The following is a 26833-nucleotide window of genomic DNA, read 5'->3' as shown; positions in this document are numbered from 1 at the left end:
TGAGGTAGGAAAACATCAATTTTTCTAATTAGCTACTGATAAAACAATAAGCAGAATTTAAATAAAAGTCTGATATTTAAATGGAGATTCTTTTTTAATAATAAAAAAGTTATCTTCAAAGCACTCTTTGTAAAGTAGATTGCGGAATGAATGACGTTTTGTTGTGGCGAGTTGAGTTTGAATTCAAACTTGAGATTCTAGTTGACTTGACGACTGAGTTCGATCGTTCTAGAATCTTCTTGCGATCTTTGCTTGACGTCACTCCGAGGTCTTTCAGAGTCTTGTTTGAGAGTACTGCAATGTCAGCTACTTTTAAGATTAAAGCTTGTTCGAATAGGGGCGTGTATTGACCCAATCCTATTTCATAGAGGAATTTTTCAGATGACTCGCAGGATCCGTCGTAAATTGAGACGTTCCTGAAAAAAATGAAAATCGTGAACAAAATAAAACTTAAATTAATATTTGGGACATTGTTTTCTCTAAAGTTACAAAACTAAATTTTGAATTGATTTTGAAAATGAGGACTTTTTTATTTGAGTTTAAATCATCAACTCGTCAAATCTATTTTAAAAAAAATTCAGAGCTTGTAAAAAAAAGCTTGAAACAAACTTCGAAATTCGTAAAATTTCACATAACGTAAGAAAAAATTGATCCTGGTTGTTTTACATCTTCACTCACCCAATGTATGATTGTTGAACTTGACCTCTTAGGTCATTCCCAATGGTGGCAGCATTTGTGTAGGGGGAGGAGGAAGAGGAGAGGGTGCTGGTGCAGTTGAGACTAGTGGATTGAGGGGCACTGCTGCAGATCAGTTTCTCAATAACCTGCAATTTAGAAAAAAGTGAAATCAGAAGAAGATCAAACAACGGTTTAATAAAAACAAGAGAAGCCTGTAACTGCCAGATAGTTAAAAAGAGAAACAGTGCAATTACAAAAATCATTGGAAAAATATATTAAACAAAAAAACGTTTTTTTTCCTCGAAATTTGTCAATTTTTTATCAGTTTTTTTAAATAGTGTACCAGTGCATCATATTACGCTTTTGCATAAGACAACGATTAAACCAATCTACCAATTTTCCCTACACTTTTATAAGATTCTATTAAAAATGCTTTAATATGGTCGATCATTCAACCTAACTAAATTTTAAAGCTGAAAATAAACTTTCTAAACCCTGTTTCTTTGAACTTATTAAAATTTTTAAGTAGTTCTGTCTTACCTCCCGGATGAGTGAGAAGGGGGGTCTGGAGATGGGATTGAGGGACCAGCAGGCCATCATCAGTTCATACACCTGGTCTGGACAGTTGTCGGGTGGGGGCAGCCGGTAGCCACTGAACAACATGCGCACTATCTAAAGAACAAAAAACAACAAAATCATTTAATTTAAGCGACGATGAATGCAAGGAGCGTCATTATGTATTACACATACAGGACACATTAACTTTCAACTAGCCAAATTGCATTAATAAGATTTTTCATGTTATAGTTTTTCGTAATCTATTAATTCTCATTAGTGCACTCAATTAATGCACTGATGAACATATTCAGCGCTATGCGTTTAACTTTTAAATTTTCTAATTTATCGAGGTTACAAAGGCTTATTACTTATAATGTTCTAATCGAGAGGAGACCGAAGGAAACCAATTGTCTTTGGTCAATCGATATCGTGGCTAGAAAAATAGCTTTCTTCGATGTGTGATGCTCGGATTTTCAAATGATTTTATATGTTTTGTCAACAACGTCAACGTTCTTTTTAAACCGACCAAAATTACAACGGCTGGTCATACAGTTTCATCCGCCTGCTGCGGTTACGGCGAAACGGATGACATCTCTGCACTCAATTGAAGCAAGGTCCAAGGAATCAATGAAGAAGTAGGGCCGGGTCCGAGTAAACAAGGAACACTACGACTGCGCTTATGTACTGACCTCTTTTTGGTTCCAGTCGAAGAAGGGCTGGTGCTGTGCCAGAGAGAACACGTGCCACATGACAGTTCCAAAAGACCACACGTCACTCTGCTGAGAGAGGAGACTCCCCTCGAACACTTCCAGAGCAGTCCAGGGGGCGAGCAGGGTCTGCAGCTGGAATGGAACATCAGGGTTCGAAAAATTATTTTAAAAAGAAACATTTATAGTCAGTGTTAGCAACAATACAGTAAAAAGAATTTACGGCGAATCGGGGATGTATTTTTTTAAATATTTTTGCATATTATTTGTTTCAACTTCAAGCTTAAAGCAGCAATAAGGAAGCTATGATTTTTATTTTTAAAAAATGGTTTAGGATACTTTTTAAAGAGCTCTTATTGAGTTTCTTTGGAGAAAAGTTTATGTGAGTGTATATATATTTTGTTTACGTTTCAAGTGATTATAATTATAGAAACAACTTTTTCGTGATTTTGAATGTAGATCCAAAAAAGAATGAGTATATATCATAAAAATTATTTCACAAAAAAATGCCAAATGTTCGTCATAAATTTACGCAAAACATGACAATGAAGTTTTATTCGGCTTAAACGCTGTTCCTTTCCCAAAAACCGAAAGCTACTAGAACCATCTAATTGTGCAAAACAAGGTCCAATTTAGGTATTGTATTCTTATGTCAGGTAAACATGATTTTTGTTAATAATTTTCAACCTATCGCTCAAAAACAGAGGAAATAATACCAAATTCAACAACTTCCTTCTTCGATAAGGCTCAGGAAGCTATGAGGACGATAAAAACAGAAGAGAAACAATTTTATCTGAGAATATCGCCAACATTTTTTCCAAGTAGCATTCAAACATTTTTTGCGACCTTACAGGTAAAAATTCATCATGCGGCCTAATGAACAAATTTTTGTTTAAGTTATCCATTTTGTCTAATTTATCTAATTTATCCAGTTTTTTTTTGCTTTTTAAGTAACTTTTTTTTGCATAGAGCACTGTATCAAAATTATCAAAACCGTCAAATCATCAGTCTCGATTTAACTTTGATTTATTTTTACTCCCAATTACCCGAAGACATATATAACTAACAACCGTACATTTAAGTGGTAGCCTTAATTGATAGCGGTACTCTAGCTACCCTCTAAGTAGCATAAATGAACCCCTACAATATGTCCCCAATCGTGACGGGAAAATTACTAATTTGGGCTAAAAAGCCCACTTCAGATGTCTTAATGGACAGGTAATACATATTATCATCAGTCCGGCCTGCTTGTTTTCAATTTTCTTTCGTTTATTGCACGGGAAAAGGAAATAAAAACAGGAAAGCTGGTGGATTTTTTATCTTTTCAGCCGACAAAAATGCAAATCAAAACTCAATTTTGTGTCAAACTGAAATGAATTTACATTTTGCTGCATTGCAATCAATTATATGTCTTAGGCCGTGACACCAAAATGTATAAATTAATTCAATTAAATTTTTAGACGAGAAAAACGAAAAATATCGAACTAGATGATAAAAAAAAAACATTTTTCCGTAGCTCTTTAATAATACCTGAAACAACAAGCAATGTTAGAAAAACAGCTAATTTGGAATTGAAATACTTCAGAAATCAATCAAGATCAAGAGAAGAAAAATATATACAGCATGTAGCTATGATAATGATTAAAAAACAACCATTAAGCTATATAAAATGATTAAAAGAGTTTCTAATCAATTTTGCAGTTAAAATGCAAAAAAGTGTCTCTTGAATATATCTTTAGAAGTGTTTAGAAGCCCGGAGACTATGGAAAAATAGAGCCAATTTTCATTTTTTCGGCTTCTAATTGCTTTGCTGTGTTAACTTGAACAGGAAACGAGTATCTTTTTATGATATGGAAACATAAACACGACCCTTTTCTTTATAACAAATGGTTTTAATTTGAAGAAGAAAACTGCAAAAAAGGAAACTGATATTTGCTAATCAATAAGTCTGCCTCCTTTGTTCCCTCCGTTCAAAAAATTACCTGGGAAAATTGAAAAAGCAGTTAATTAAGCTAGAAATTTCAAAAATTTCTCTCTACTCAAATTTCAAAGCTGTCTTTTTTATGACGTATCTTTAGCTTTAGTGGTTTACCTTGGCTGAGGGAGAAAGTGGGAGAGCGATACATCCCTTCAAGGCATTCGCTGAATTAGCACCTAGAAAGACCGCCTCTTTCCCCGAGGTTTTATGAACTCACTTTTAGGCACAGAATAACATTGAAAAACGGCAGTAAGTTTTTCATAGAAAAAATTTGAACTCTAGAATACAGCAAAAATTTGACAAAAAAGATTGAGAATTTTCTGTTATGCGGCCAAAAATGATCTTTTTGCTTGTTTGAAAAAAATTCAATGTTTGAATATGATTGGTTGAAAATTGTCACTTCACAAACACGTCATTGAACAGAAGCTCACGTATTTTCTCTGCAGTTTTTGGTCCCATATAAAAGAAAAGCTCTCCCTCGTTGGTACCTAGTAACTAATTTCCACACCTAGAAGAACTAATTCAACGGTTCAGCATAGCATATGTAATTTTTTTATCTAGTAACGAGTCTCCCCATCCGTTTTTTTTTTCATTAAGGGGGAGGAAGGTAAATAGTTAAAGAGATCCATTGAAAGTTATCACCCACCTCTGTCAGTTTGTGTGACGGTACAGGTGCGGTGAGTGTCCCCCCTGTGCCCGACTGGGGCGAGACTGCATTGTAAGAGTGCATTTCCAGAGCACACCTCATGTCAAATCCACCCACTTTACACATCCTGTGTTTAGTCACACTAACATTCATCGAACACAGCACCTGAAAAAGACATTACAAAAATATAAAAGTTTTGATTAGTTTCTGCATTCAGTTAGTTATAGCAACCTTTTTTGCAGAAACTACTCTAGTCGCAATTAATTGTGCTACCCAGGGGCGGATTTAGGGGGGGGGGGGAGGGGTTAGGCGGACGTCCTTCTTCAGGGATTCGACCCCCTGCCGACCCAAAGGGTCCCCCTTTGTACTGTTTTGAGATATCCATTTTTGGTGACGGACTCTAAATTTTTTCTAAAGGCGCCTTCGGCGCCCATATTTACTAATTTTCAATGTCGTTCGAATTACAACTGAAAGTGCTTTAATATGATAGATCACTCGACCCATTCCGATCCATATTTGCGGTACCTAATTTTTTATGGAAAAAAAAGAAAAAAACAAAGCACACCCGAATACAAAGTTCTCCATATTTTTCAAACGGTCGGAACAAAAACACAGAAAACCTGACAAACAGTGATTTTTTTCGGACAAAAAACTCTTAATTAGTTTAACAGTTGAATTAGCAACAAAAGCAAAAGCTGTAATTAATAAGATCATGTTAAGACGCAGAATGAGACAACAATTATTAAACACTGGTAAATTTTGTTCTTTCATAAATTTTATAGCTAAGAGTTCATTCTATCTAATTTGCATTCTAATTCAAATTTAATTATTTGTTTTTACTCTGACAGGCCATATCAAAAGTTGTCATATGAGCTCGCATACCAAAATTTATGATGAAAAAACTGGAGGTTTCAGTGTTTTTTATAAAACTCCGTTACTATGAAAGTTGATTGAATTTTCAAAGAAATTAGTATCACGCATTTGAAAGTTTCCGTAAAAAATATACCTTGTGCACGTAAACTCCACCGTCGTGCAAATATTGCATTCCAGAAGCAATCCCTCTTAGCAAGTGCAGCAATTCCGGAACATCCACCGTGTTTCCTGGTAGCTTCCCATAATTACTACACGATGACGACTCTGATGATTTGCCGCTAGAGGGCGATGTTGCACCATGCTCAACACTGCTTTCTTGTCCACTAGAAGAGAGATTCGAAATTTTGAGATAATCGGTGGAGTTTGATTGGCTGCTGCTTCTATGTTTGAGTTGTGACGTCATTTGGGAGAGTACAATATGGAGAGGACCTAAGTCGGGCTCTTCCATCACACAACAAAGAGGATCGCCTTAAAATGATACTCAAAATTAGTTATTTATATGAAAAATAAAACAAAGTTGACAGTTATAGTTTAGCAATGATCTCATTGAAAATGAAAACTGGAGAGAATTCTGCGTATAAAGGAGAAAATTATAATTCCATATTTTCATTTTTGAATGAAGTTCGCATAGCAGTATCGGATCTTAGCTGCTCGGAGGTTCAAATCCCGCATTGACTTGATCTGATTTTAATGTTTATTTCCTAAATATCCTTCCTCATAAATTAAAGTTTTGTTCTGTTTCAAGTTTTACTTATTCGGTCATATCAGTTTGTTTAGTTTTAAAGGTTTTTATAATAGTAGTGTTTATACAAATTTATACCGTGGATTCTGTCCCATAAGTGTAAAGTCAAGAACTTGATGATTCATCTGCTGTTCTATAATGAGGTGGGAAACAACCCTTTTCAAGTGATCCAAAAATGATCTTTCCCGATTACTAAGTGTATTTTTAGCTCTTATTACAACCTTATACATATTTTATCCATTTTAAGGGCTTTTTTAATCAACGTTGTCGTTACGATATGATTTAGTGAGGAGAGGTGTTAATGAGGATTTGTGTTAAAAAAATTGTTGCTAAATTTAACGTTTTTTTAGGGAGTAACAAAAAAAAATTTGAGCAAAAAAAATAAACATCTTAAAGTTGCTTTGATTTTGTTTTCATGGAAAGTTTGATAAAAAAATTAGGAAAAAAAATCATAATTGCTTCTTTATGAGTCAAGCTTTAAGAAAGTAAACATAGATTCTAAACATTTTTTTTTTCAAAATAAACATCACTATAAGTATTTTTATTGATGCGATTTTTATTTGTAAAACGCTTAAAAACTCGAATTGTAAATGTCATCAAAAAGCAATTATCAAAAGTGGGTGGAAGAAAAATGATTTTGGTAAACAAAAAAATAGTTTCCTTTTTCTAAACCGAAATCTATTTGTCAACCTTTTTAAAAATTTAACAACGGATAATTAAAGGTGAAATTTTAGCGTCCTCCTTTCAAATGTAGAAAAATTGTCTTCGTTGCTGAAAACTGTTTGCTTCCTCCCTCTATTATCAGTTTTCTTTAAAAACTTACAAAAACATTGAATAAATAACGCTTTTAAAATTTTTGTCCAATGAATTTAATTCTTTTGCCATTTTTAAAGGTCAGCTCGTCGCTGAGTTTCGCATGGTTGAAATTTTTGTTTTTAAATCTACATTCGAGAACTCAAACAGAAAACCTGAATCGTGTGACGTGGGAAATTTTATATACAAAACAAATAAAATGCCCAAAAAGAAGAAACAAAATTTAATTTGTGTGCCCATAATAAAAGTATGACGTTAATGTCACAAAATCAGATTCAATTTTTAACAAATAAAGGATCAATTTAGGACGTTAATTTTTTCTCGTCTGTTTTGAAAACACTCCCAAATTTAATTGGTTACATAAAGGTAAAATGGGAAAACTACCTCAGAAAATTAGTGTCTAAGACCAATTTTTAAAGCGAATCAATTATTTTACCTGGAAAAACTGTTAACTGATCAAATCGGGTTCAAAATGGAAGTTTTCACTTTCACCAAGTCTCTTGACTACTTTTCAGCCGAACGTCAAGTTCTTTTTGAAAAGAGGCTCTTTTCAAAATCACCCAATTTAAATAAAACGGAAGAATTTTTAAGTCTATAGAATTGTGAACTAAATTTTGTGCCGAAAAAAATTTGAACCAAATTTTAAGCATTTTTTCGGTGCGGTTGTTTTGCAAAATGATTCATTTAAAAAAAAATCATTTCCGAAAAAGTAATTCTATTTGGATAATCATTAAATTTATATAATTTTATTCGTTTCAAAAATTAGAAAAAAAAACATTTTCGAAATGTCTTTTATTAGACTCTTATATAATTTGGATTCCAAGCTGACAATTTAGAAGAAATTTTCAAGAAACTTTAGAAATGCAGGTTTGTTTTTCAACAATTTTAGAGGATTTTGAAAAAACTCACTTGTAAATGTTACACCATGCATCATCAATACATTCGGATGAGTGAAATTTGACATCGTCATTACTTGCATCGCCAGAATCTTCTGATCATCATCGCTCGCTTTTTCAGTCAACCTCACAATTCGAACTGACTCTGGTTTCGACTCTTGCTTGTCTCCAACTAATAAACTTCCTTTACTTAGGACTAATCCTGGTCCAAATAGACCGTTTAAGTATTCGAAGTGTTGGTTTTGAGTTGTGTTTTGTGATGATTGGGAGTCAATTGTGACAGCACTGCAAGGGACGTCTCTAGCGAATTCATGTAGCATTGAGTCGTATGAGTCATAGTATTGGGAGGCTTCGAGGAAGAGATCGATTCCAGTACTGGTCAGAGGAATATTGCTCATATCTAAAAACAAAGTGATTCACTCATAAATTAAATTGAAGCCTGCGCCTTTTTGTCAGCTATTTCTTGATTTTTGTTCAAGATTGTCACAATTTTATCCTAATTTTTTACAATTAAAAGACAAAAGAGTAGATAAACCTCCACCCTCGAGAAAATCTTAGATCGGCCCCTGGTCGGTTTAATGAGCAAAAACCTCGGTTTAAATTTTGAATTATTTATGTTTGCCTTCAATGACTCATGATGTCATAAAAAAATTTTGCAAACCATTGCAAATTTTTTCAAGCAGATCAAATTAGCTCTGATAAAAAATTGAATCAACTTGAAATTTCAGCAAGGTCTAGTAAACTTCCACGTCCAATTTTTTGACACCTTTTAAATCAACTTCAACAATCTTCAGTGCTATAATAAGAACCCCTCACATTTTTAGATTGACAGGACTCCTCATGTCAGCAAAATGCATTACATTAATGACTTATCAGATCAGTGGAGCGAAAATTAAAAAAATACACGGAAAAATTCAAGAGAGCGGGAAAAGATCAAACTTCCTCGGGCTTTTTAAAATCCTTTTATTTCGGCTTTTTCATCAGATATCGTTTCTTCTTTTTTGCCCAAAGGCCAAAACTTCGAGCCTTCATATGCTTTAATTTTCATCACCGCATTTTCTGCTTTGGGCGTATGATTTTTTTCCATTGCAACTCAGCGTCGGAAATCTAAGCGTATCTATGGGTGATTTTGTTCAAAGAAAATCTAATAACGGCATTACTTTGAACTAAAAAGTGAAATAATGGGAGCGCGGTTTGAAAAACTAATTTTTCAGCTTAACAATGGATAATATCACACTATTATTGGAGCTATCACTAGCGTGAAATTTCCTTTTTCAGTTTAATTTAAACACCCAAAAAAGTAACTTAGCAGCAAACAATGGTTTGAAAAGTACCCCGGGTCAATATGTAAATTTAGTGCTATGGATTCGAATTGTTTAAAGATAAATTTACGAGTGGTCGGGTTACCTTAACTGAGCATTACGTACACCGTTAAGTGCAAATAGGGGACGTTGAAAGGTTGGCAGCGTTTATAGTTTGATAAGCTACGCTCATAAAACTGCCATCCTTACCATAACAAAAAAATCGATGTTACCCAAAAGGCCGCTAGGGGAAAAGAGGAATTAACATAATCAAAGACACCGGAAATAGGAAAAATAAGCACAATACTTTCATGTAAACGCAAACTTATTAAGCAGTATTTTCAAAAATTGCTGATTTTAATACAGCATTTCGACGTCGCAAAAATAAAAATTTATATATAGCAAAAACAATGTTAAATAACAAAATAGTAATTTAAAACTAAATAACAGTTTTTTTGTTAAAAATGGGGAATTTTTTTTCAGGGAAAATTTTTTTCAAAAAACAACAATTTGAACAAGTATAACCGGATACTGTGCAAGTAACACAGAAGGTTCCGACCATAATTTTAAAAATACACTTTTTTTTCAAATTAGTTCAGGTGTGATAAAAGGATCTGAATGAAAAATTACAACTTAGGAATACTCGACAGTCATATTGAAACAGGCAAATTGGACAACAGTTTTTGTAGAAAATTGACTAGAAAAACAAAGAAAAGATTATTAAAAAAGTCAAAAAAGAGTTTTGTGTCTTTTGAATTTTTGATTCTCAAAGAGACACCAAAAAACTCTAAAAAATATTTTTTTTATCAAGTAAAACTAAGTTGTCGCGTCTTAAAAAAAAACAAACAAGCTATTGTAAGCATGCTCGTTCGCTTTCTTTGCTAGAATTTAAAAAATCAAAAATTTTAAACTTGTTTTTCTCGATAGGACAGCTTTTGATATAATGTTTTAAAATTTTGTTCGAATCACATCTAAAGGTCTGCAATATAATACACACTCGACCCATTACGATGATTATTTGTGTTACCTTTTTTTGAGTGGGGAAAAATAAAACACGCCCGAATGAAAAGATCCTCCTCTTGCTGATTAGTCGGAACAAAAAAAAACTGAAGACAACTCAAAACAAAGTTCCTCTCCATTTTCAATGGTAGGAACAGAAAGAAAAAACTAAAATACACCCGAAGACAAAGTTCCTCTCACTACTAAATGGCCAGTACAAGAAAAAACAACTCAAAACTAAGTTCTTCCTCATTTTCAATTATCAGAACAAAAATGAAAGAAAAAAAAGCTTAAACACATCCAAATACAAAGTTTCTCCCCATTTTAAATGGTTGGAACAAAGAAAAAATTAAAAACAGCTCAATACAAAGTTCCTCCTCATTTTCAATGGTCGGAATAAAGGAAAAAACACAACCGAAAACAAAGTTTCTCTCCATTTTCAATGGTCTGAACAAAAAGAAAAAATTAAAACACACCCGAATACAAAGTTCCTCCCCATTTTAAATGGTTGGAACAAAGAAAAAATTAAAAACAGCTCAATACAAAGTTCCTCCTCATTTTCAATGGTCGGAATAAAGGAAAAAACACAACCGAAAACAAAGTTTCTCTCCATTTTCAATGGTCGGAACAAAAACAGTACTCAATCACTGAGCAAGTAGCACAAAACCACACTTGATATACATTTGTTTGAGTGAAAAGCACCCTACGAAATAAATCCCTTTGATCAATTAGTGAAGCGCTCTGGTGAATTGATAACAAATAAAGCATTCTCATTATTCGAAAAAAATTCTACGAGCGCTGCATATGGCGATGCAACTTATTATAAAATCAGCGCATTTTTTTTGGATTCACTATCGAAAAAGTACAAACTTCTCAGGTGGAATAAAGTGTTTAGTCACTGGAAAAATGATTAAATTTTCACCTTGAGTTCCGTTTTTGCTGTACTGATAACCTCTTTTTGCTGCGATGATCGCACTGCCGTAAATATCTCCCATGTGATACTGATTCAAACCAGTCCCTCCCGCTAGCCCCCCACTTGTTGCCCCATAAAAGTACTTCCCAGTATTATTAGCACAGTGAGAGTAAATGGGCGACATGTTTTTCAGGTCCCCACTTTGGTCAAAAACACTGGGCGCTGTGAAACCAGCACACGAAGAGTAGAGAAATTCTTCTCGTTTTTTCTTGTAGTAGCAGAAGACAATAAACAGAACAGTTAGAAGGGCGATGAACACGATTGAGACTGCCCCCACTAGAACTGTTATACCCTGGATTTGGGCTTTGGAGAGGAGGGTTCCTGAAACAAATTTAAAAAATTAACCTTTTTCAAACTTAGGAAAACTGGCTCTTTTCATTTTTTGATATTTTTCCAAAATTAACCAGTCATATTAACGTTTTTTTTTGTCGAGAATTATATTTCAACTACAATCGTTATTTTATTGTTGAAGGGCAGGTCTCGAGTAATAGATTTTAGTATGCACTATGTATAATTTTCAAATCGACAACGCATAATTTGTTTATTTTCCTGGTTTACTGATTTCAAAAAGGAAGATTCGGTTTTTTGTTTCATGTAGAATCATGTTATCATTATTTTTTTATTATTCGAACTATTTAATGGGCTAAATTTGTTCCAATATCAAGTCTGATAGTTTGAAAAAGTAAAGCTGATTCGCTTAACAAGAACTCTCTTATTACGTTCAGCTCATTCCTAATAATGAGAACTTCGTTTGAACAATTGAACTTCAGCAAGTAATAATCTACCCAAACAAAAGAAGAATTTTTTGTCAATTAGAACATGGGAAACTTTGAATCTTAAGCGTCATTAGACTCAAAAATTATATTTCACAAAAACTTCAATTTCTGAAATCTAAACAAAAAACACTGTTTTTTCTACTCAAAAACAGAGAAAAAAAACAATATATCGACTTCACATTTCATTCAAATTAGGTTTTTGTTTATCTTTTTATTCCTTCATGAAACATTTTGGGATAGAGATTTTTTTAGGAAATTTATTCCAATTAGTGCATTTTTGCGTTTGCCTTTTACAATCGAAGAGGAAGCATTTCTCGTTGCTAATTTAAGAGAGGAAACGTGGAATATTTAATCAGTGGATTAAACGGCAGCTATAAACACACAGTCATTTCCTCCCCAGATAAGGAAACTGAGACAACGTAAAGTAGCAATAATTGGGGAGGGGGTAATTATATATAAAAAATAAACAATCTGATTCCTATTTTAAATTATATTTCGCATTTTTTTAAAAGAAGGAGGTGGAAAATGTCAGCTAATGTTCAAAATTTTTCCTCAATTTTTTCAGGGGAGGGGGCTTAAGCTTGATATTTTATGAACTAGACTGATTTTTGTCTATAAAAACAGACTGCTGTCTATTATTTTATCTTGCCGAGCTGATTATTTTCAATCAACATTTTAATTTTCAGTCAGTCTGTCGATTAAATTAGGAAATCAAAATTTGAATGTCTCCCCCTCCCCCGCGCCATTTGCCTTTCAAATAAAACTCCAACCAAAAAAAATTGAACAAAATTGTGACAATGACATCTGAGATTTTTTACTATTCAGTCGTCAACTCAATTCAACTTCGAATTGAAAAAAAGTTCATTTGAACTTTGAAAATTTGAATATTCATGAACCAAAATATGCTCCTCACATTTTTATGGGAAGATAATTGAAAATGAAAACAGGCAAACACTTGCGAGAAACGACCAAAAAGCAGCTCTATCAAGTGAAATAAAAAAATTAGAAATAAACCTCGAATTAGCAAAACTCGGCTACGTGTAGGATTCTAATCTGCGACCTTGCAATTTTGTCTCACGCACTAAAGCCAAAAAATTGCGAGATACATTGAGTTGGAAAACTTCTGAAATTGAGCCTTTTATCATTAAGCTGCTGTTTGAAACAAATACTTCGCAAACACCAGCAAAAATACGACCGATGACGCTACTGAGGAAAAACTGAATGAGTAAAACTTCGAGTCTACAATTTTTTTTCAGTGACGCACCCCAATTTTGAATCTAAATAAATGTTAAGCTATGCAAGCCAATTATGACGCATTAGCAGCACCAGTCAATTTGAAAAAAAAATTACCAACTAAAATGCCTCAATTTATAGAGCGGACGCATTTTAACTAGTATACGAAAAAGTTCATTAAAAGTATCCTGCCCAGGTTCGAACCCTCTTGTTTTGTTGCTGGTCTCCTTCCCTACATCTACTCTACAGATCCATGATACCTTGAAGCTAGTGCTATTTGTAATATAAGAGCCTGTGTTAATATTCTTAGCATTGGCTATAATTAATTGCTGGTTATTGATCAAATTGAACACCTTCAAAATGAACACATTTTGTCGCATCAAAATTTGCGACTTAGGTTGGGAAAAAAGAGAGTTCATACTATAACACAAGCTTTGCTTGTGTAAAAATGCATCAACTGTGTTAACTTTTACTAATCAAATGTTAAAGCAAATATGACATTATACTGCAACAGCAGCCTATAATTCAAAGTGCCACCAAAAGTAGCGTTTTTGTTGCGACTTAGGTTGGAAGAAAAAGAAGCTTCGCAAGTGTTTTATGGTGAAAACTATTCATTTTAATTTACTATAAAATGTATCATATTTACCTTGAACTGAGCAGACAACTTCTTGTGAGAATGATTTGGGGTCATTTTTGAGTCCCACTTTGTAAATGTACTGCCAATCGGGATTCAGATCTGAAAGATCAAAGGTATGAAAAAAACTGTCAAAACACAGATAAAAAGTGATTCAAATTTTATATTAGATATTGATTTCTTGAATTGTCTATGGAAGCTTGAATTGTTTAAATTGTTTTGATTTTTTTGTAATTAAGTTTCAGATTTCTCGTTTTTATTGGCTTAAAAACTCCTTGTGATTAAAAATACCCTAATAACACCATGACTTTCTCACTTGACGTTTGGAACTTTGTATCATTCGTGTAGAAATCCATGAAACTCCTCGAGTTCTCTGGTCTAATCTGGACCAAATAGGGCGCCACTGCAACCGACTGCCGATTGCGACTGCCGAGGTAGCTCCACGAGAGTTCTCTCGGGGGAGGTTCGGAATCCGATTCTCCGAAGTTTATCGGGTCCCACTCGATTAGTAGTTTGTCATAGCTTTTCACGCATTTTAAAACTCGTACTTTATCTAAAAAAAAGAAATCGTCTTCAAAAATTTGTCTTTAATTTTTAAAAACATTTCAAGTTTAAGAGATCTAAGAATGTTTTTCCAAATGAATGCGAGTAATCAATAACGATTTAAAATCATTTATAAAGACAATTTTTAAAAAAACAACCAATTGGACAAAAGTTGAAACAACAAATTGGACCTAAGTATTTGACAGAAATTATTTTTTGTAGAAATAACTTTTGTATTAGGACAACTTTATAACTTTTCCCTTGACTCACGTGACTTTTTCGTCTTCACTGTGACTTCTATGGATGTCTTTTGGAGGTCAAGGGAGGACACTTGATTGACAGCTGCCACTCTTAATCTGTACACTGTGTTTTCAGACAAACCACTCACCACTGCTGACCTTGAAACACATTTACAAAATTATAATTAATTTTGCAAATGAAAGTTCAAAAAGAGAAAAACTTTTAAGAATGAAATTGCAGATATTTTGACTTAAGCATATGTTCAGGGAGAAAGTGAGGGCTGCGGAGGGGGGGAGGGGCTTTTTTGAAGACATTTAAGCTCTTGGTGACTACTTTTTTCTGACAATTTGAAACATTGCTTAAATGAATACAACACGATATTATTTCAAAAACTTTTTCGATTGAAAAATTTTTGTTCCATTTAAAAGTTTCTGTTCAAAAAAGAAGGTCTCGAATTCATCAGCTGCAAAAAAATTGAGATTCTTCCATTTGGCATCGAGTATTACTGCCCGCACTGACAAAAATGGATTAGGATCGATTTTAGACTGAAAAAAGTACGTTGATTAAATTTAAATCAATTTTAGTATGAAAAAAGTACGTTGATTAATTTTAGATCGATTTTAGTATGAAAAAAGTGTGAAGATAAAACAAAAAAGGTGAAAATTGATTTGGATCGATTTAAAATCGATTTAAAATGATCTTAAATCCCAGCTAAAAGAATTGATCCGAATCGATTTTAAATCAATTTAAATGCATTTTTTCCAGTCTGTTTTTATTTTTGATTTTAAGGGGATTAAAACGGATTTAAATCGATTTTTTTTATTTGAGATTTATCAGTTTTGAAATTTGAATGCATTTATTCATTGCCTATCATTTTTCATTTTACATCCATAGCGTATTGTAGCATAAAAAAGACCAAATAAAAAGACCAAAATATCGATAAAATACTTTGATTTTCTTGCATATTTTGAGTTCAAAAACTGATCTATATTGACCCTTTTCTTGATTCATTTTATAAGTTTTTTCGTGCTTGAAACTGATTATGTGGATAATTTTATTGAATTCTATAACATCTGGCACGAGTGTTTACATTTAAAAATCGAGAATAAAAATTTCCAATAATTTTTCAAAGGGTATGTTTTTTTTCGCATTGTTAGCAAAAAATTTCAACTGAAGGAGAAGGGGGCACATCGACTGCAGGGTCCTTTCCCAATCACATTCTTGTACTCGTTGGGCCCACAGGCTGTCAAATTACTTTGGAATTATTTCCGACACACTAAAAAATCTGTTTTAGTGTGTCGGAAATTCCATCGAAATCGATTTAAATCGATTTTTTAGACACTTAAATCGATTTAAAATTTTCAAAAAGATCGATTTAAATCGATTTAAAATCCATTTAAGTTCGTAAAATGTACATGGTTAATCGATTTCTGTCAGTGCGGGTGGTAGACCAAACTGACCTCTTATCTGAACTGTAGTGCACTCTGGGTCTGAGGTCAACACAGGACACACACGTGACCTCCACTCTGACATTGGGGTCAAATGAGTCCACACTATAGTTCAAAGACACTTCATTTGTCGCGTTTGTCACTTTCCACACCCTGAAATTGCAACTGGTTATAACTATCAATGCAACCAAATTTTTTTTCAGCATTTGAAAGTGTCTTCAAAATACTTTTTGAGGGTACTAAGACTTTATTAACCAGTAAAGCGCAAAAATTTAGAAAACTCTCAGGAAAGTTGAAAAACCTTCGAAGCCTAAAAAACTCAACATTTTCGGAACTTTGTCTAAAAAAATAAGAAAACTGGGTTTTTCTTGAAAGACAGCAGAGCTCGCCTTTTTGTCCCGTTAGGCCTGCGAACATTTTTTCGCTCAAAAAATTTTCTCACCTGGGTGAAAGTGGCATCTTGTAGCAGTTGGGGTCACTGACACTGGCTGGGTTGTGGAAGTAGCCCCGGTTGCATGTGCAAGTGTGAGCCCCACCCCCACTGAAGGAGAACGGGGCACATCGACTGCAGGGTCCTTTCCCAAGAACATTCTTGTACTCGTTGGGCCCACAGGCTGTCAAATTACTTTGGAATTATTGTATGGTTTGTCTTTTGGCTTAGATAGAGGAGCCGATTGCTGTTCAATTGGCGCAAAACATTGCGACTAGAATTATCGCAGCTAACAGCAAAAAAAAATTTAAAAAATAAATAGTAAATAAAGTTGATTTTTCAAAACTTTTGATGTTTGTTTTTATCAGTTGTGAGCAAAATAAAAGCTACATAAGACTGATTGATATCATACACAGGATAGTAATAGTAGAATTTCAACTGACTGCTCTAAAAATAATACGAAAATTTTTTAAGTTAAAGTTTTAATCAAACTGGATGGAAAATCACAATTTATAATATTTTCTATAATTTATACCATTTTCTATTCATTTTATATCTAATTCGAACAGAAGCAAATATTTATTCCTTGAACCGAGCTAAAAACATGACAAGCCACGACCCTTTTTCTTAGTCGCACAATTTCGCCACATCTTTTCTGAGAGACGCAATATTTACATTTTGAAACGAGATTGTCGCAACAAAAGTCGCGTTCATCTTCCGCCCATGAAACAATTTAGAACAAGCTCATTTTATTTTTTTTTGTCTGTTTGAGATCTGACTTTCGAATTCAGTACAAATTTTAATTCATGTTAATTCACTCAGTTGAAAAAATATGAAGTTAAATACACCTTTAGTACTCGCAAATACAATCTTTCTACTTGCACGGTGATTTAAAGCAGAAAAAGTTGTGTATTTATCAGCGGCGCTGCGTAATACTGCAACGAATCATTCATCAAGTGACCATTGACAGTCAAATCGAAAGTAGAAAATCTAATTTGACGCACGCTGTTTAAACTTATCTACAAAACTGATCGCAAATAAATTCAAAAATCAATTTAAACATCTCGTAAATAACGTCAGTAAAAATCGAAGACGATTTGCACCGAAAACGCAGAACTTACGGAAGCATGAAAAAATTGCTTCACATGTTTTTAGAAGAAAAAAGAAAAACAAACTTTGGATAGTTTAAACCGCAACAAACTTTTCAAAGATGTACTCATAGAAAAATCCAAAATTTTGTGGGAGAATTCTGCAAAAAAAACTTTCGGTTTACTTATCGGTTAATTGATCGCTTAATCCTTTTTGACAAAAAACTTCACTTTGTGTGCAAAAGACTTAATTTTTGATAGTAGTAATATCTACTCGATTATATAAATGACCATAAATCTTATTTTACCGTGAGACGGTCACTTTTGGTGTATTTGAATAAAGTTCGAGCTGAAAACTTAAATCCATCTTTATTATCACAGTTTGAGACTTAAACAAGATAAGATTAAATTAAATTTGAGTTGATTTGTAAAAAAAATCAGTACACAAAGAAAAAAATCACATACTTTAAAAAAAATTGATTCACAAAATGTCAAACTCGAGTAAAAACTTTTCAATCAAATAATCGTTTGATGAACTAAAATACAAAAATGAATAAACAGTTGAGTACTTTAAGCTCAAGAACTACTCACCTTTACATTTTTCACTCTCGAAAAAGAATCCTTTCTCGCAAACACAATTTGCCTCTATGAGCGAAAACCAGTTTCCATGTGAACACTTTTTCAATGGCTGGTTTTTTCCATTCAAAACTGAATTTTCCACACATTTTCCCGAATGTCGTTTGCTTTCGGAAGCATACGCGCTTTGGAACCGAACTAAGTTCGCGACTTCGGACAAGCATTTTTCAGCTTTAATTTGAATGCTTTCAACTGTAACGCAAGCTGTTCCTGACGTTAGTTTTAGCCTAATATATCTAAATTTTTCCCGATTGTTGACTGAGTATATTTCACTCAGCGCTGTTCCGAGAGCTGTCGTTTCGGTTTTGGAGAAAAGGGCGACTTCGTTCGGGCTGTGATCAAGTTGTCCGATGAGTTCAATTTTGAGTTCTTCGGAGCAATCGGATTTGGAACTTAACACGTTTTCGTCGCAAGATGAAATGCTGAATCTAAAATCAAAACGAACATCACACTTCAAGTCCATCATTTTTTTAAACTCAGAAACGTACGTTTTTAATAAAAACGTCATTTTATGCCATTTTTGAGCGCTTGATTAAATTGAACTGAAATTTTGACCCAGATAATTTCTATTATTGTTCCGACTTTCGATACGAAAGTAACGGAATATTTGTGCTCGGGGTGGTTTTTTTCTTAGTTAAGGTTTTTCTAAGTATTTTTCAAGGTTTCTCTCAAATACTTTTCTATTACTTAAAAACATAATTGTTTTTTTTCTCTATCTTTCATTCATGCATGATTCGTCTTTTTTAGTATAAACATTCATTATTGAGTTAAAAACAAACGTAAATTCTAATTCCGCAGTTTAACATAAAATATTGAATTTCAATTTTTGGAGAATTAATTGGAATTTTAACTCCTTTTGTGAGTTCGAATTTCTGGGAGAAAATATCGATTACTTCCGTTGCCTCGCTCAAAAATTCGTATTCAAAGAAAATTGATCTTTTATTTTATAATTAGGAGCAAATAAACCTAAGTTTCGCGTAATAAATGAATTTAAAAATGCGAAGTTAATCAATTTAGAAAACATCACCAAAAACAAATTTCGTCATCAAAAATTATCTTAAGAAAAAAGAAAATAACAAGTAATAATTTTTGCATTCAAATTAACTTTTTGAGAACAATTCATTTTAAAATATCACTAAAATTTCTCGCCAGCATATATTACCAAATGAAAATACCTTTTTGCAGTTATGCATAGAAAAATTCAAGGAAATTAATTCAACCCAGAGTACAGCGTAACTAAAATTTCTGTTTACAATTTTTTTTTTTAAACAAAATTACGAAAAGCGAAGAAAAAGTATATATATTTTTTCCAAATTACGCATGAAATATAAACGAAGGAATTTTAACCCGTAGTATTTTTAAGTAAAATTAAGTACCTCATTCAATTCAGGGCTGGAAAATGTGCCCTTCTGGGAATTTTAACAGGGCTAATATCATAATGCACTAATAGTGTAATTGATAATTTAAGCTTACTTTTCCAAATTGAAACCGGACTATATTGTGACATATTTTACGATGCTTAATGTAACAAGAGACTAATTTGAAAATTGATCTGACCGAAGCTTGTTCCGCCTTGTGGAAAAAACTCTTTGATTTTCACCTGGGGCGGGGGAAAGAAGTTATAGGTGCAAAATGTAAGAGTAGCTACTCGAGATAATTTGCAATTAGGGCTAATTCGAAACGACACGCTACACGCACTTATGTATATTTCTACACGGCTCAATTTCAGATATTGATAGGAAAAAGAAATATCACTTTCATCAAATAAATGATCAAAAATAGTTTTTTAAAATAAGAAGTACGAACTCTCATATTAGAATCAGGACAAAAATATGCTGAATATGAACAAAAAAATTTAAAAATTTTGTTCTCCTTTATGAAATTCTCGTAAAAAGCAAATCTGCATAGATTTTCAAATTATCTAGTGGGGTGGCGGTTGAAAGTAGCCTGAAATAATTCGGATAAAATGGCGTGATGCCAAGTTTTTATGACTGACAACAAGCCTTAATTGATTTTTTGCCTAAAATATTTCTTTATATACTCCGGATTTGAACACGGATTTGAAAAATATGTCTTGAACTCAATTTGTATTTTTACCACGTTTTTAGACCACAGTTTTTTTAAGCATATTAACTCGCAAAATGGAAAAATCAACTCGCAAAATTGGAAAATCAACTCGCAAAATTGGAAAAATCAACTTGCAAAAATGGAAAAATCAACTCACTTGAGAGAGAGCAAAAACTCATCCAAGTCATCTGGAAGTCTCACAGGTGTGGAGATCACTTCCCTGTTAGCTCCCAGATCAGGTGAAGGGATGGACCCACTGCCTGGGTTGGCAGCTAGAGTTGGATTTCCACAGACACGCAGTTGAGTCATCATGGGTTCGAAACACCACTGCGAACAGAAAAGGGAAATTTACAAAGGGATTAATGGTGGATTTTGTAAGCTAAAAGAGCCCTCGTGGTAGCTGGGTCAGATATAATTTAAATAGAAACAAGGATCTGGCAACAGAAGCAGTTTAAGTTACGAAAAAAAAATAATTTTAAAAAAAATCAAAAAATATTAATTAAAATTTTGAATTTTCTCAAAAATTAATTTTCGTTTTAGGGATGGGACGTTGATAATCCGTAGAAAATTAATTTGGTTCAAACCTAGATCTAGTTTGAAAAAAAAAGATTTTAAAGTTGCCGGAATACAATGACGCATGTTTCAAGTATATAATATGCCCTTCATAAATTGAACTCTCTACATATCTTAACCTTCCCTAACTTAACCACGGGGTAATTTGATACCAACACAATTCCAAATACAAGTATATAGCTATTGTGCTTCTATTTCTGTAGATGAAGGGGGAATTAGAATCTATAATCAATTAGTGAAGTGGTACAAATCAGGTTACTGGAGCATCGAACCCATCTACTAGCAAGTTTAGCTTTTTTTGTAAAATAATAATACGACGGGTTAAATATAGATGTGATTACACTTCTTAGAAAAGTACGCTGGTACTTATTTGGGTTAGGTAATATACTCATTATATGATCATGAAAAGTCTTCAATTTGGCGAAATATAAGTGTGAATTTCAGTTTTTTAATGCTAATAAAATTCTGAGCAGATGAAATAGTTTGAGCATGCATAAAAACGTCCGTGTTTATACTCAATTCTTCATAATTTGTACAAAAACTTGAAATAACTTGAAAATAATCATGTCGGACATTATGTTTTTCAACATATATTCACTATTTAGTCTAGTGGGAAATACTTATCCCTACTTTTCCATTGGTGTCCGGCGAATTCCCACATCTCGGAGTAGATGGGAAGCTGGAACCGTCTAACGTCTTCAAGATTTCTGAAACGAAAAAAAATTAACATTAAAGGCCAATAAAAGCTAATAAACGAAAACTACAAATTAATACCTTCGCCGATATTCGTTACGTTACTTTAATTTGAAAATTGCATAAAATAACTTTGGATGCAGGGGCAGATTTCGACCATTGGCACCAACATATAGTAATTTTGCAGGGGAGCGCGCGCCGAAAAAAAGCAAATTTTAAATCAAAGTTTTAAAATTGCTAAAAAACGGCATTTTGACCTGTTTTTTTTTCAAAAATTTAAACTTTATCAATATAGGATATTTAACAGAGTTCTGGGAGCGCTCAAAAAACCAAATCGGTCAACCTAAAAAAAGGTCGAAAAAATTTACCAAAAAATTTTGAAAATCCGCCACCCTATCACTGCTCGAGAAAATCCTAGATCCGTCCCTTTTTGAAAGAACTTCACAATAAAAATTGCACTTAATGTGACTGACTTTCCATTAACTATAATTGCAGCTAACTTAATTTTCTTTGCACATTTACTCATTTAAGTTGAAAATATTGCCTCAAGTTTGCTTGCAGATAAAACATTTTTTAATATCCTTTTGATTACATAACTTGCAAACATGGTGTTTGCTGTTTGAATCACGTTTTATTAAATATCACTTAAAAAGATCGTTTACTCTAAAAGAAGGAAACAACCTGTGAACACGTTTAAATTTCATCCTCCCATCATGTTTGATCAGTCCCAAATGGTCAAAAAAACTGACAAAATGTGCCAAAATTAAGAAAAGATGGTTACATAAATTTTATAAACGATATTAGAAATGACCGAAAACGGAAACTGAAGCAACTCAGACATGCCATTTACTTTAGAATTTTTCAGAATTTTAGAAAAACTTCAGAATTAATCAGAATTGTTGATTTTTTTGAACATAGCAATTCGATGAGCGTTTTTAGAACGGTTTTTTAAAAATCAAATCTAAAGGCGCCAATATATACTAATTTAGACGGGTAGCGCTCATCGAAAAACGCAACTTTGATCAAAACTTTTCAAAAATTGCCTAAGAACGCCTATTTTGCCCTGTTTTTTTTTTAATTTGGCTGCGGCGTAGTAAATGTCGTCAAAGTACAGTCTTTATAAGGATTTGGGAGAGCTCAGAAAATCAATTTGATCGACCTAAAAAAATTGAGTTTTCGAAATTTTTTTACAATCAGCCCTCCATTCGAGAAAATCCATGATCCAACCCTGTGTGAAATACAGGTTTTAGTATAATAATTTTTTCAAAAAATATACCGGGGAGTTGCAAAAAAAATTGAATTTTTTTGTTGCGTATTTGATAAAATTTCCACCTAAAACTGCTCGTGCGACGCAAAATATACAAAAAGAAAAAAAAACAGAACTGTAATTTTAGTTCTCCTTTTTGATAGTCAGAACAAAGGTGTCCCTTTAATTGATACTCGCAATATTTTATCGCTCATTTTTCAGTTGTCAAGAACTAACAGGCGTTTTGAAAGTGTTGTTTTTCAACTGAGCAGCGAAGAAAAGACAAGGTTGTTTTATTATTAGGCGTAATCTTTTAAACCTTTTACGACCACGTCCTAATCTTCCATAATGACATATTCCAACGGGGATTTTTTACTGAAGGGCCGAAAACAAATGCACGGTTAAGCACGCTCTCATTGTTTTCTGACAGTTGTCGAGCAAATCTCTTTCGGACAAAAAGCATTTTTGCAGACCATTTAGAAAGCCAATTTTATTCCTCTGATTCAACAAGTTCAACGAGAAAAGATATAGCAAAAATGACTTGAGTAACAATTAAGATACATTTTTTAAATTTGCGAAGATTTATTTTGTCACTTTCATAATTTTGAATATTTTTGGGTTCAAAATAAAAATCATCATCACAATTCGAAGAACAAATGAACATTTTTTATCTCAAGGCGCCTGTCTGAGAGTGGTTGAAAAAAGATTTTTCGGCCTGTACTAAAAATACAAGACCATTTTTTGATTTTGATGATTGAAAGGCGTGAAGATTTAAAAGCAACAATTTCTGGTTTTCTTTGCGGGTGACATGTTATTGTTGATGCAAAGGTTAACAATTCGGGATCAAATATTTCAAATAAAAAGTACTTCTCACAACCTTCTTTTAATGAAAAGAGAATTTCTTAGATTAAATATAAAACATGGCTTACAAAGTTAAGATGTAACGAGTTAATTTGTCAAAGGAACTCATTTTTTTTCAAAATTTCAGTCACAAAAGCGTCTTAAAAAATGAATGGAAACTGAATCTAAGGCGTACGTTTTTTTTTTTTTACTAATTAACCGATTACTCAGAAAAGTTTTGTTTTGGGTTCGACAAGCCCTCGTTACCCACCCAAATATCACAATGGCATATAGAAAACGACCATTTAAAATAACCGCAATTAGCTTTTATATTATTCAAAAACTGCATTACTGTTTTTGAAAAAGACAATGAAATGATAGCTATATATTAGTTTAAAAAAAGAGTAAATTTTTGTGCCTAATTTACGATCAGCATTTATTCTGCAACTATTTGGGATCGTTTGATATTCAATTTTAACTTTTAAATAGCTATCATATAATCCTAACATGGTAAAATACATTTGATACTCCCATTTCGCTGAAAAAATGATGGTTAGATCGTTTTCATACCATGCAAAGCTTACAGGTAGCAATATAGCGGAAGGGTAATCTAATTAACAGGTAACAATTGCCCAATCAACGTGTTTGGCTTTCAAACACCAACTTACATTCTGGCACAGTATTAACTAGAAGAAAGCTCGACAGGCTTCGAGTAACAAAAACAAAAAAAGGACTCAGCTCCTAAGTTTAATTACAGGCTCTTATCTGTATTTTTGGACTAGAAAGATTATAATTAGATAAGAAGTTTTTAAAAAATATATTTTCTCGACTTAAACAAGCCTTTTTGATCAAAAACTTACAGAATTTTTTTCATGTTTAATCTTTCACTGTGGATTGAATATGTGTGCTAGTTTTGGCTTAGGTTAATTGGATGGTCGTAACACAATCATCAGGGGAACAAGTCCAATAAAAAGTTAAAATAGGATGGTTTTAAAATAGCAGTTTTCAAAATATTGAGCTGATGATTTCTGGTTAAATAGGTTTATATTCGGATCAATCAGCGACCTGCGGTGATTTAGAATATTTATGAGAGGCCGAAATTGACCCCTTTGGCTATATTTTTTGAACCCTATTGAAAACCCTAATTGCGACCTTAGTGTTAAATTAATCTCTTACCCAAAAAATTTAAAGCTATCCTTTTTGACCTGAAGAAATTTCTGAACTTAGCAAAGCGACACCGGTTGTGGGAAAAAACATCACAGATTAATTGATGCAGAAGTGACTGAATTAGCTCAGAATGATAGAAAAACCTATGAACCAAAAATTTGATTTTTTTTTGGAAATTTTTTTTCTCGAAATGGTTCTTTTTTTTTTTTTTGTTTTTAGAGATGAAACTTTCCATACGTTTTTTGGCAATTAAACAATATTTTGAAACATTGCTTTGGATCCGAATCGCGACTAAAAGGGTTTGAAGATGCGCTGATGAAGTTATCACGCTTGATCAATGTTTACGATCTTCGTTTTAGATGACTTAAATGCCGTGAAAAAATTCTCTAAGCTAAACATGGTTCCACTATTAGGAGAGAAAGCTCGAGCAAAATTTAGTTATTATGCTACAAAACGGACTTATTCAAAATTTCTATTTTTATTCAAGCTAAATTACATTGAAGCTGCTTAAAAACTTTTGTACTCATTCAAAAATTTTGAAAAAACATTAAATTATTCAGCTTTAATGTGGAAATTAGGCGCATAACTTTCGTAGGAAATCAAGTATTTTTTTTGTTCAGATATTTTTGGTCACAGTTGAACCGTCACAAAAAAAAGAGGGAAGCGAGGTGTGAAAACTTCTGATGGAGTTGAAATCAACGCCCTCTTCCGGTTGCTCATCCTCGCCCCCTTTGCTCTAACAAGAGAACAGGTGGAAATGAAGGTCAATATGATTAATGAGAAGCAGATCGGAAACAAAAGCGCTGTGATCAATTTCAACTGCTTCTTGGTTCATGTATCGTAGAAATAAAATTTACAAAAAAAAATGCTATATATGTCGAATGTATTTTTGGTAGAAAAAATTACTAAAAATGGGAACATGTGAACAAAAAAGATAGTTATCCCTAATGACATAACCTGTTGGTATGTATAGTTTTCGCACTGATAACAACTATAAATACTATCTATTTTTTAGGTAACGTATCACTATCATGGATCCCAAAAAATCTTCATAACATTTTGTGGAAAATTTTAACCAAAAAATCTTGTTTTTTTTTGGGCGCGCTCTCCCCCTCAAAAATAGTATATATTGGCGCCAAAGGCGCCTTTGGAAAGGTTTAAAGGTCAGTCAGCCAAAAATGGATATATCAAAACAGTTCAAAGGGGGAACCCTTTGGGTCGGCAGGTGGTCGAATCCCTAAGGGGGGCGTCCCCCCTAAATCCGCTACTGAAGCTATATATACATACGATCGGAACATGTATAATAATTGGGTCTGATCTTGAACTTACCTTCCGGATAAACCAGGGTTGCAAATAGCAGAACCTCGATGAAAGCAACCAACTTAGAAGTCAACATATTGAAACAAAGGTAGTTAGATAAAGGCAACTATGTAACTTCTTCGGGTGAAATTGATGTCGAAAATGGGTTAAATATATTTGCAATGAGAGAGGGTGTTTGTATTGCAGATGGTGAGTAATCTTAATGAAAGAAACTAATCAATTTGAACTAAAGAAGGAGGTTTTTGCAATTATTGCAAACCAATCAAGAAGTTATTGCAAACCACTCAAAGATATATTTTTCAGATTCTATTCTGTTTTTGCAAATATTTTTTTACAAAATATATCGAAATTTGTTTTTTTTTATATGAAGAAAAAATAATTCAAAGTATGGATAACCCAATTTTCAATTGATGGTTAGATTTTTAGGTGTAATCAAGCTTTTTTTACTCTAACGTGAATGATGAAGAAATAAAGTGATTGACAGTTAGCAAATTGAAAAAAAAATCGACGAGTGTTGGCTTGCTTTATTTACTTGTTCAAGCTGAATTTAGGGATGAACAGCAATTTGGTTTGGCTGATTGGGCTCATAAATAAATAACTTCACCAAAGGTGTAAAAGTGGCAAAATTGTAATAAAAGTTGCTGAAAGATATAAATAATATAAAAATTTTCATAAATAGTATGAAAATATATCAAATAATATTCTGTCTAAGTGCAGCTGTATTCTAAAATGCTG

At 33.0% G+C, this 26833-nt stretch overlaps 1 protein-coding gene across 1 annotated transcript; it reads right to left on the bottom strand.

The window, feature by feature from the left end:
• Nucleotides 1-26833, bottom strand: LOC134852853 (ephrin type-A receptor 3-like). Its single transcript, XM_063868686.1, has 17 exons — nt 26108-26833; nt 21463-21539; nt 20417-20586; nt 18148-18620; nt 16481-16652; nt 16051-16191; nt 14621-14748; nt 14124-14360; nt 13820-13909; nt 11114-11485; nt 7905-8291; nt 5574-5908; nt 4568-4732; nt 1926-2078; nt 1219-1350; nt 679-824; nt 1-416 (listed from the first exon to the last, which is right to left on the bottom strand). The coding sequence occupies exons 1-17, from the start codon at nt 26172-26174 to the stop codon at nt 116-118; spliced, it is 3546 nt and encodes a 1181-aa protein (XP_063724756.1). The 5' UTR covers nt 26175-26833; the 3' UTR covers nt 1-115.

Source organism: Symsagittifera roscoffensis, chromosome 8 (genome assembly GCF_963678635.1).
Source record: "Symsagittifera roscoffensis chromosome 8, txSymRosc1.1, whole genome shotgun sequence".
In the NCBI taxonomy this organism is placed as follows: Eukaryota; Metazoa; Xenacoelomorpha; order Acoela; family Convolutidae; genus Symsagittifera; species Symsagittifera roscoffensis.
This window is presented reverse-complemented; position numbering and strand designations above follow the sequence as displayed.